General features: G+C 38.4%; 1 protein-coding gene across 1 annotated transcript; it reads right to left on the bottom strand.

Moving 5' to 3' along the window:
- Positions 1-3,010: 3,010 nt before the first annotated feature.
- Positions 3,011-6,397, bottom strand: LOC110919382. Its single transcript, XM_022163654.1, has 3 exons — positions 4,573-6,397; positions 3,604-4,194; positions 3,011-3,471 (listed from the first exon to the last, which is right to left on the bottom strand). Exons 1-3 carry the CDS (start codon positions 6,395-6,397, stop codon positions 3,011-3,013), a joined length of 2,877 nt encoding a protein of 958 aa, XP_022019346.1.
- Positions 6,398-13,026: the final 6,629 nt, after the last annotated feature.

Below are 13,026 nucleotides of genomic sequence, written 5' to 3' on the forward strand. Positions count from 1 at the left end.
ATTTAGGGGGTTATTGACCGTGTCCCGGATATCCTTGGCATTATCTTACGAGATGGCCACGACCAGAGCACGGGGTGTAGGCGTACACCCGTCGTGTATAACTCTTTAATGTGGTGTGTCTATTAATCTTTAACCCGGACAGAAGATCTGTTACGCCCCATTTCTCTAAATTCGACATATAAAATAAATAGGAAAATTTTAGGAAAATTCGGCATGACCTATTCGTTTAAAACCATTAACACCCTGTTATACATACCAAACTTCAACGCTTAACATCCTTGACAAAAACCCAAAACAAACAAAGTCTATATTGGACACGACATGACTTCGACTACCAAGTTTTTACCCAACAACGAAGTTATCAACATACTACATAGACCTAGATACATATGACCAAAACTTAACCCATTTTAATAGACTTAATAACGGAAGCGTGAGGCGGGCGTAATCCAAGTGTGCACGTTCCAAGCCGTCCAATCGCCTAAGTCGAGGATTTACCTACATTAAACATCCAACTTTAAACAGTTAGTAAAAACGCTTATTTAGTCTACAATACCAACATGGTAATTACGATCATTTACATACTTCCATTTCTTATAAACATTCGATTATTCATTCGAGTGGATATGGCATACAATCTCATAATGAGATTCAAGCATTTCGCATTCGACCCGATAACATCGGGTTAATTACCTTTAACTTAAATCCTTCATACTATCCGATACTATCCGTGCAACGGATTGAACTTTTGCATACGATTTTGCTTACATGACCACCCGTCCTAGACGGATGGTCTCATATCCTTACTCGACCTAGTCATAATAACCGGTCGATTCGCATAGCTTAGCATAATCCTTTCTTTAGCATCAATGAATCCGCAAGGGATTCATCATCCATATACTAGCACCACAAATGACTAAAACATAGGAAAATTTCTAATAACAAGGGTCGTTCAATATAGTTACTAACGAATAGATAAAAAGTAAACTTTCGTATGAAACGGATCATACCTCGGTCTTGTGATCCTTCCGGTTTCTTGGAATTTGAACCTTCTTCCTTGACACCTAAATCAACATGATCATTCACTCATTTAGTACCCAAACTTACATTCCATCATTTTTTTCCAATTTACACATAACTACTCAATCAAGCATTTCATCGAGCACCTAGTAGGCGTTACATTAATAAAGCATAGTGTACAACATTTTAAAGCATAACTTGCTATTCCACCTATACATCATTATTACTCAATCTATTTCTTACAATTTCATCAATCTACATCAATTTAACTAACCTTTGGGTACTACAAGCAGATTTACATGTAAAATTGCATTTGTTCATCATTCCTATAATCCTCATATCCAAAATCATAATTCCACAAGGTGGGTTTTTAGAGATTTTCTTTCAATTAGCCAAAATCAAACATAATTCCTACTCTAAAGAGTATCCTTAATATCTAAACAACACAAATCTTATCACAATTTCTTGATTGGGTCGAAACCCTAATTATAAACATCACCAAAATCAAAAATTCGACTTACCACTTCACTAGATATACTTAGATGTTTGGAATTTTAGAACATGCAGCAATTAAACCTTGATTTCTCCTTGTTAATTGGTTAATTTTTGCAAGAACAAGGTAACCCTTGTTTTTCTCCTGCCCTTGATCGATCCCAGGTACGCACACAAGAGTGTGTTTGTGGGTTTACCAATATCAAACCTTAATTATTAAAATCTTTCACATTAACCCCCTTCTAAATTGATAAGTATTTAATTTAAGCATTACTTCAAATTTTTAACTTATTTCTTATCATAACCCATTAACTAGGTTACTTTTGTTCATTTTTATTTAATTTAATTAAGTATCGGTTTTTGGGGTGTTACAAGTCTACCCCCCTTAAAAGAGGTTTCGTCCCCGAAACCTGGATATATAATAAATCTTAAACGTGCACATACCAAAAAGAAAGGGATAGTGTTTTCTCATCTCATCTTCCGCTTCCCATGTGAGTTCTGAACCCTTTCGGTGTTGCCATTGTACCAACACTTGTCGGACCGTCTTGTTGCGGAGCTTCTTCACCTTGACATCTTTGATGGCTATTGGTCTTTCGACATAATTCAACCCCTCGTCCAACTCAATGTCATCGAGAGGTAGTAACGCGGTTTCATCCGCAAGACATTTTCTCAATTGCGACACGTGAAAGGTATTGTGAATTCCGTCTAAAGTAGGCGGTAATTCTAATTGATATGCAACCCTTCCAACACGAGCCAGAATTTTAAACGGCCCAATATACCGAGGGCCTAATTTACCCCGTTTACGAAAACGGATTATGCCTTTCCATGGTGACACCTTCAATAGAACGAAATCTCCAACTTGAAATTCGATAGGACGCTTCCTTTTGTCTCCGTAAGCTTTTTGCCGATCCTGGGCTGCTTTCAAACGTGCCCTAATCAATTCAATCTTCTCATTTGTCATTGCTATTAAATCGTTTGGCGCGAGCTCTCTTTGCCCCACTTCACCCCAACATACGGGAGTTCTACATTTCCTCCCATATAGTAATTCGTAAGGTGCCATTTTAATGCCACTGTGGTAACTATTGTTATAAGAAAATTCCACTAGTGACAGATGGTCATCCCAATTTCCCCCAAAATCTAAGGCACACGCCCTCAACATATCAATAAGTGTTTGAATGGTTCTTTCTGACTGGCCGTCTGTTTGAGGGTGGTAGGCGGTACTTATGTGCAACCTTGTTCCCACGCTTTCGTGAAACCTTCGCCAGTAGCGAGAGGTAAATCTAGTATCACGATCCGAGATGATTGACACGGGCACCCCGTGTCGAGACACGACCTCGTTCATGTAGATTTCCGCCATTTTCTCGGAAGAATAAGCTTCTTTAATGGGTAGAAAGTGGGCGCTTTTCGTAAGTCGATCTACGATTACCCATATGGTATCATGCCCTTTTTTCGTTCTTGGAAGCTTGGTTACTAAATCCATCGTTAGTTCTTCCCATTTTCACAACGGTATCCCCAATGGTTGAGATTCCCCATAGGGCTTTTGGTGTTCCGCCTTCACTTGAGAACACGTTAGGCATTTTGCAACATACTTGACGATATCGCGTTTCATGCCCGGCCACCAATAATTGGTTTTTAAATCTCGGTACATCTTTGTAGCCCCAGGGTGGACCGAATAACGTGACTTATGTGCTTCGTCGAGTAGTGCGGCCTTGACTTCACAAAATCGGGGTATCCAAATTCGGCCGAAGCGCGTCTTGAGTCCGGTCGAATTTTCTTCTAGTTTATCGATCACGCCTTTTAACCTTTCTTTCTTTATGTCATCTGCTCCAAGCGACTTAATTTGAGATTCGCGTATCATTTCGAGTAACCGTGGTGTAATTATCATCTTCATGGACTTGATACGGATAGGAGACGGGTACTCTCTTCTGCTTAACGCATCGGCTACTACATTTGCTTTTCCTGGGTGATAAAGGATATCACAATCATAATCTTTGATAAGTTCCAACCATCTTCGCTGCCTCATATTCAAATCTTTCTGTTCAAAGAAATACTTGAGGCTCTTATGATCCGAGTAAATCGTACATTTCGCACCGTATAAGTAGTGTCTCCAAATCTTTAAGGCAAACACTACTGCTGCCAATTCCAGATCATGCGTTGGGTAACTCACCTCGTGGGGTTTTAGTTGCCGTGACGCATATGCGATAACCTTTCCCCTTTGCATCAAAACACAACCTAGCCCCTGGTGGGAAGCATCTGAATAAACAACCAAATCTTCAGTTCCATCTGGTAATGTTAGGACCGGAGGACTCGACAATTTCTCCTTCAGTATACGAAAAGCCTCTTCCTGTTCCTTACCCCACTCAAACTTTTCTTTCTTTCTCGTCAGTTTGGTTAAGGGTAGGGCTATCTTTGAGAAATCCTGTATGAACCGCCTATAGTATCCCGCGAGGCCTAGAAAACTCCTTATCTCGGTCGGGCTTTTCGGGGGAAGCCATCTCATTACAGCATCAATCTTCGATGGATCCACTAAAACACCTTCCGCATTGATTACGTGGCCTAAAAACTGCACCTCCCTGAGCCAGAAGGCGCATTTTGAAAATTTTGCATAAAGTCTCTCCTTGCGGAGAGTTTCGAGGACTTCACGCAAGTGCCTTGCGTGCTCAGTTTTACTTCGCGAATAAACTAAAATATCATCTATGAACACTATTACTGATTTGTCCAACATGGGTCGGCACACCCGGTTCATAAGATCCATAAACGCGGCCGGCGCGTTTGTCAATCCAAACGACATGACTAGGAATTCATAGTGCCCATAACGGGTTCTAAAGGCAGTCTTTGGAATATCCTCTTCCCGTACTCTAACTTGATGGTACCCCGAACGCAGATCTATCTTGGAGAACCAACTCGCCCCTTGTAATTGGTCGAAAAGGTCGTCGATTCTCGGTAAAGGGTAGCGGTTCTTTATGGTCAGTTTGTTTAATTCTCTATAGTCGATGCACATACGCATCGACCCGTCTTTCTTTTTAACAAAAAGGACGGGAGCTCCCCAAGGCGACACACTTGGGCGTATGAAGCCCTTATCTAGAAGATCTTGCAACTGTGTCATTAATTCTCGCATTTCGGTGGGAGCGAGTCTATAGGGAGCTTTCGCGATTGGCTTCGCGTCCGGGTTTAATTCGATACGAAACTCTATTTCCCTTTCGGGAGGAAGTCCCGGCAATTCTTCCGGGAATACATCTGGAAATTCGTTCACGACCTCAACGTCTTCAAGCTTCGGGAGGGTTTGTCGGGCATCTCCTACATAAGCTAAGTATGCTCTACTCCCGTTAAGTATATACTTATAAGCTTGAACCAAAGTACACAACTTGGTCTCTATGTTTCTCTCTCCTTGAATACTTAATTGTTTTCCGCTTGGAGCTCGAATAAGCATCACTTTATTTTCACAATCAATCTCCACATGGTGTCGCGCCAACCAATCCATCCCCACAATCATTTTAAATTCCCCCAAAACCATAGGTATAAGGTCGATGTCAAATTCTTCATCTTCTATCATGAATTTACAATTTCTACAAACCTCATGTAACATATAAATCTTACTGTCGGCTATTTCTACTTCTAGAGGCACTGGCATTCGTTCGATCTTAAAGGACGGATGTTGTATAATTTCATTCGAAATAAATGACATAGTAGCTCCAGTATCGAATAGAACATAAACCGGTATGGAATTTAGTAAAAAGATACCTGAAATCACATTCGGGTGAGACTTGGCCTCTTCAGATGTAATTTGGAACATTCTCCCTTTTGCCCTAGAACCTTCTTGCTTCTTATCTTCTTTTCTGGACTCTTGTTGAAGTTTTGGGCATTCAGATTTGATATGCCCCTTTTCGAAACAATTGAAGCAAGTCTTCGGGCTAGTTGGACATTGATAAGACGAATGCCCTTCTTTACCACATTTGTAACATCCTTTCTTGCCCAACAAACACTCTCCCGTATGGAGTTTTCCGCACGTCTTGCAGGGAGTTATTCCACCTTTTGACTTATCTTTCTTTCCATGATCTTGAAACTTTCCCTTTTTTGATGGACTCGAACTTGCACCCTTTTCACTTGGCCTCTTTTCACCACGCTCTTCTTGCCTTTTAATCTCAATCTCTCTATCCCGTGCCAAGTTAATAAGCTCGTCGAGGGTCTCGCATTTCGATGGAGTGATAAATTCCCTGAATTCTGCCTTCAATATGCCATAAAAGCGATTGATCTTCATTCTTTCAGTTTGTACAAACTCCGTACAAAACTTCATCTTATCCAAGAATATACCAGATATCTCATTTATCGTTTCGTTTTTCTGCCTGAGGCGTAAGAAATCTTCTTGAATCTTATCAATGGCTGACTGAGGGCAGTGGTACTTCATGAAAGGTTCCTTGAATTCTTGCCAAGTCATCGTCTGAAGTCTGTCCTCACCTATCTCCTTACTATAAGCATCCCACCAATCTTTCGCTTGAAAGGTGAGTTGTCCCGTAGCGAACATCACTTGGTCCTCCTTATCACATCGACTTCGTTTAAACACCGCCTCCATGCTTAAAATCCACCTTTGGCACATTATTGGATCGATTTTACCATCGTACGTGGTAGGCTTACATGCCATGAAGTCTTTATATGTGCATCGTTGTTCATTTCCTTTACTTTTAGACCCTTCAATTAGTTCTTTCAACTCTTCGATTCTGCTTGCCATCATGGCATCTACCACCCCCAACACTCGACTCTCTACCTCTTGAGCTATTCGCGGAAGATTGGCTTGTATAACCTCTTCCGCTACCTCAGTGATCCTATTATTAAATACTTCTTGACGAGCCGTGTCGTCATCTTCGTTGACGTTTCTTGCATCAGCCATCTACAAAATATCATATTTCGTTTAGTACAACCCTAAGCTTTTCACATAGCACATTCTTCAATCCTTATTTAATGCAATTGTAATCATATAATTCAGAATTTCGATCACTAAGTTTCATCATTCGACTTATATTATCCACGTTATTACTTTTCAACTTATGTTATGATCACAGATTGTGATCATAAATATCCTTTTTATTATGTTTCCAAAGATCTTGCCTCATGTTCTAATAGCCTTTGTATCATAAGGTAACCCAAATCATGAAAGACAAACAAACAAAAACAAGTTCAGCGGATCCAAATTCTAACAACCGTCGGCGACGGCCTCCTTTACCGTCGGCGACGGCCCCTTTAAAGTACCGTAGCCAACTTTTGTCCGTAGACAGTGAGTTAAGGCGTCGGGTGATTAGGGGCGTCGGTGACGGCCACCTTATCCGTCGGCGACGGTCTCCCTATTGCTAGAACGCTGCTGAACTCGTTTTTAGCTATCCCGAGCATTTCCTGGCCCCGTTTTCAGCAGCGCGGGTCTCGAGATTTCTCATTTCACCCCCAATAACACTCTTTAGCATACGTAACTTAAAATCTTATGCCATGAATACATTATACATTCTCATACTTAACGGATACTTAAAACTTTACCTCGTTGACGATCTTGGAACGAGCACACTTCCGAGCGAGCCATTGGTTTGAGTTCAAGCGTTATTACTCTAGCTCGAATCCCTCAAACCTAGGCTCTGATACCAACTTGTTACGCCCCATTTCTCTAAATTCGACATATAAAATAAATAGGAAAATTTTAGGAAAATTCGGCATGACCTATTCGTTTAAAACCATTAACACCCTGTTATACATACCAAACTTCAACGCTTAACATCCTTGACAAAAACCCAAAACAAACAAAGTCTATATTGGACACGACATGACTTCGACTACCAAGTTTTTACCCAACAACGAAGTTATCAACATACTACATAGACCTAGATACATATGACCAAAACTTAACCCATTTTAATAGACTTAATAATGGAAGCGTGAGGCGGGCGTAATCCAAGTGTGCACGTTCCAAGCCGTCCAATCGCCTAAGTCGAGGATTTACCTACATTAAACATCCAACTTTAAACAGTTAGCAAAAACGCTTATTTAGTCTACAATACCAACATGGTAATTACGATCATTTACATACTTCCATTTCTTATAAACATTCGATTATTCATTCGAGTGGATATGGCATACAATCTCATAATGAGATTCAAGCATTTCGCATTCGACCCGATAACATCGGGTTAATTACCTTTAACTTAAATCCTTCATACTATCCGATACTATCTGTGCAACGGATTGAACTTTTGCATACGATTTTGCTTACATGACCACCCGTCCTAGACGGATGGTCTCATATCCTTACTCGACCTAGTCATAATAACCGGTCGATTCGCATAGCTTAGCATAATCCTTTCTTTAGCATCAATGAATCCGCAAGGGATTCATCATCCATATACTAGCACCACAAATGACTAAAACATAGGAAAATTTCTAATAACAAGGGTCGTTCAATATAGTTACTAACGAATAGATAAAAAGTAAACTTTCGTATGAAACGGATCATACCTCGGTCTTGTGATCCTTCCGGTTTCTTGGAATTTGAACCTTCTTCCTTGACACCTAAATCAACATGATCATTCACTCATTTAGTACCCAAACTTACATTCCATCATTTTTTTTTTCCAATTTACACATAACTACTCAATCAAGCATTTCATCGAGCACCTAGTAGGCGTTACATTAATAAAGCATAGTGTACAACATTTTAAAGCATAACTTGCTATTCCACCTATACATCATTATTACTCAATCTATTTCTTACAATTTCATCAATCTACATCAATTTAACTAACCTTTGGGTACTACAAGCAGATTTACATGTAAAATTGCATTTGTTCATCATTCCTATAATCCTCATATCCAAAATCATAATTCCACAAGGTGGATTTTTAGAGATTTTCTTTCAATTAGCCAAAATCAAACATAATTCCTATTCTAAAGAGTATCCTTAATATCTAAACAACACAAATCTTATCACAATTTCTTGATTGGGTCGAAACCCTAATTATAAACATCACCAAAATCAAAAATTCGACTTACCACTTCACTAGATATTCTTAGATGTTTGGAGTTTTAGAACATGCAGCAATTAAACCTTGATTTCTCCTTGTTAATTGGTTAATTTTTGCAAGAACAAGGTAACCCTTGTTTTTCTCCTGCCCTTGATCGATCCCAGGTACGCACACAAGAGTGTGTTTGTGGGTTTACCAATATCAAACCTTAATTATTAAAATCTTTCACATTAACCCCCTTCTAAATTGATAAGTATTTAATTTAAGCATTACTTCAAATTTTTAACTTATTTCTTATCATAACCCATTAACTAGGTTACTTTTGTTCATTTTTATTTAATTTAATTAAGTATCGGTTTTTGGGGTGTTACAAGATCCCGGGCTACCGAACGTACGAGTAGCACGTAATTCGTTCACAAGTTTATACTGCATAATTATTCCAAGTTATAAAAATGTTTTATGCCATGTGCATTTAAATCAATTTTCAATCATTTTCAAAATAAGTCAGTTAATTTGTATTTACCAGTGTAAACTGACGTATTTTCCCAAAAGGTTAAGTGCAGGTACCACACGTACTAGGCTGGCTGTCTCCTAGAGCGTCCACAATAGTCTCGCAAGCTCGGACGACAATAACTGTTGAACAATTATCTTATTTTATTTGATCCGCCTGTGGATCCGTTTCAACTACTCGTGATATTTATTATTACATTGTGTTTAAAGTTGAAATGAATCTATTCTGCTTCCGCTGTGCATTATTATATTGTGTTGTTTGTCTATGACGATGCCAACTACGTCACCATACCCCACACCGGGCCCACCGGTGACACGTGGAGATCGGGGTGTGACAATACCCAAATTACCCTTAACAAATAGCTAGTGTGTTGGTGCACGAAATGTCTGTTGACTACGTTTGCATTGAGTCTTAGGTCAAGATAAGTTAGATTGGAGCCTTGAAAGTTAAAATTAGGGTTTAAGGTTAGAGGTTTCGCTTATATGTACATGTTTAGTAAATGATTTCGCTTATAGGTCATAGGTTTCGCTTATAAGGTCATCTAGGGGGCTGTAACGCCCGGCTCTTTTGTACTTTCCATTTATAGAAAGCTTTGTTCGTATTTCTATTTTTGGAAACCTTGTATTCTTGTATTTGTTCCTTTCTTTGTAATCATTATCAAACCGAGACTTGGATCATTAATGAAGCTTGCATTTTGTTACATTTATGTTATACACACTCTATGTATGCTCGTATGTTCGACTTCGTGAATCGATCAATGTCTAATCATTATTCTTGGAAACTGTGTGCGAAACTTGTAATTAATCTAAACTTATGCATTGAACGTCTTTTGAACGAGAACGATACTTGATTGTGATACTTATACGCTTAATTATACTTCGGTTATGATCATCGTGCTTAATTACATCTTATACTATGCTTTTATATCAAAACAAGTCCCCAAACTCTCAAGTTTTCACCTAAAAGCATCAAGCTCAAAACTTCAGGGGCTAAATTGTAATAAAACGAAAGTCTGGAGATCAAGGGCGCCGCGTGACGCGAGGCTCCTTGGCGTCACGCGAGCCCCTGTTTTCGGCAGACTTGTGTTTCTTTCAAATTTTGCACGAAATCCCAAGTTCTAATCTCACCCAATCACCTTTAATCCACCTCTAATCACCTCCAATCACCTTCTAACTCCCTAATTATAAATACCCACCTTCTCCAACCCATTTGACACTTTCACAACTCTCTAATCTTCACTAAAACACTCTCAAATCTGCAGAAAATCTGAGTTTGGACAGCTTCTTGTATCTTTACTAAAGTGAGTGTAACTCACTCATTTCTTAACCAAATCACTTGGTTCTTCTTCCTAATGCTTCATTATGTCCTTAGGTTTGAATCCTTGGTTTTTCCTTGGAAGAATCATGCTTGGATTTGCCTTAAAATGGACCAAAACTTTCTGTTTTATATTTTATTTTTCAACAACTTGTTATTCCTTATCAAACTTGAGTTTACTCATCTCATTCCTATGTCCTAATGCTTACAACACTTTTGTGGTTGGTTAGGCTTAAAAACAAGGTTGAGACACTTAAAAATCAGAGGATTAAACCTCATAAACTTGGTGTTTTATTTAGGGTTTCAACCCACAAATCATGTCAAACATAGTTTTGATATATGAGTGATTATGGAACAACTTGGGTTGTTCCAAACATAAAATCCTCACATGGTTTGATGATTTCTAATAGATAGTTTACTTTACTTACTTGTAATGACCTTAGTTCATGACCCTCCTTGGTTGTTTTTACATCAAGTGTAGTGGTGAACATCTAAGGGGTCCCTAAACGGAAGCATGTTCTTCCTACCCCGTACATGACATTCATGAATGACTCGAGGTGCCTAAACGAAGATCTTAATCTTCTACCTCCTACTTGAATTATTGGACTTAATAATATGTAATACTTAAATATATATACACACCCATTCGAACCTATAATATTAAACTTGTGTTTATATGTTAAAGTAGTAGAATGACATCTAAGACTTAACACTCCAAGTATGATTCTAATGGGCTTACTACCCATGAAATACAATATAACCCTAGTGGTTACGTAGTGTCATAAAAGAGTATAAGTCAAGGATGATTATTTTGATACCCTACTTTATGCTATTTTAAACTCCAATTTATAATCTTCCGTAAACGCCAAACTCACACACCTACGTTTCCTCGTGTAGAAGGACTAGGTGCTCCAAGCTAAATCATCTACCAAACTTACTCTCGGAACTTCCAAGTCAAGACTTGTAAACCGTGAGTATACTCGTATTTCCCTCTTTTTACTTTTACCACTTTGGGGTGTAACATGTTTACCTATTGAAAAACTTACACATGAACACTTTGTTAAACACATGAACGTTCCTATAACATGCTTGTATACGTGATGGCTTGATACTTTAAACTTGGGTTATTCTTATGTGTTGAACTTATCATTAACTTCGTACGAGCCAAACCTTGACATATGTAGCGCTATAGGATTAACGACCCGCCCGTAAACTTGAGGTTATGTCTTGAGCATATTGCGTTTTCTTGGTTTGATATGTTAGACACATGCCATATTTAATGTTTATCTTGAATCATATGCTTGCCATGAGGAATTGTTCACACTTTTTATCTTATGCTATGTACGTACCAAACTTGTATACTCGCCTTTGCTTTTGCATTGAATTGTATTTTTAAACATGTTACAGGTTGATGATGATGCTATAAAAGAAGTAGCGTTGATGCCTAGATACACATATAGACGTTAGGGTTGAATATGTTGTATCAAATTTTGTTATGTTATCATGTTGTATTGGTTAAACTTGTTGTATTTGGAATTTCTTGTAATGTTGACTAGTTGAAGTTATGAAATGAAACTTGGATTATTAAATTATTGTCACCAATAGTGTTATGATGTCTCGAGCAATCTTCACACTTCGTCTCATCCCGATGTTTCCGCCATTGGTTGGGGTGTGACAGATTGGTATCAGAGCCATAACTATAGGGAATTAGGAAAATTGCCATGCTTTTGCCCTAGTCTATAGTTTTAGGAACTTTGTCTCTTATTTGTTGTTTAAAACATTTGTGCTCTATCTTACATGCTTCCTAGCTACAATTCTTGTTATTAAACTTATGCGCCTTTCCTAAGGCTAACACGAATACACTTATGCTATTTTATACTCTTGTAACATCAACGAGACAACTTTACCAAAATAGGCGTGAAACCCACAATTTGGTAAACGACTCTCACTCTACCTTTAATCTATTTTTGCACGAAATTTCACCATTAAGCTAGGAGTGACATCCACAACTTAATGGTAATTTCCATTTCAACTCTAGTGGACCCTTGTCAAAGTGTCAAAATTTTATTTTGGCCGACAAGTACCAACCACCTTTAGGGTACGAAATCGTCAAGTTAGGGGTGAAACCCGCATCTTGTCGATTAAGTCCCATTCCTTGATTTTCATTCTCGCCAAAGTCCCGAATGTTCCAATCATTTAGAGATGTGTAGTAACCGGAAGGGTAAGATACCGTTAATCGCTTCTCGACGAGAGTATCTTACTTATAGGCCAAAGCACAATATCTCTAAATCGAAAGGACTTTCGACCCACTTTGGAATTGTCGACGTTTCTCTACCCGAAACAATCCTATGTTTTATTGAGCCTCTCTTTTATGTAACTCAATTTATATGTGATTTTATACTTGAACGTTCTTTCATTTCGAAATGTCGTTTTAATCATTTCGCACGTTACCGCAATCATAAACAATAATAATCCTCGTGAACAAACTAAATTTACAATGCTTTCATTTGTTCATGTTATGTTATGTGGAATCCGTGATTATGCTATGTGAGTCGTTTAAACTTTTATACTATGGAAATCAACTTGAATCTTTACGTTATGTGACCCTTTATGCTATGTGATCAATTTCATTTTCTTAAACAAACATTATGACCAAGTCTCATCTACTCCCTTTTTCGAATTCGAATTATT

Source organism: Helianthus annuus, chromosome 16, assembly GCF_002127325.2.
Source record: "Helianthus annuus cultivar XRQ/B chromosome 16, HanXRQr2.0-SUNRISE, whole genome shotgun sequence".
In the NCBI taxonomy this organism is placed as follows: domain Eukaryota; kingdom Viridiplantae; phylum Streptophyta; class Magnoliopsida; order Asterales; family Asteraceae; genus Helianthus; species Helianthus annuus.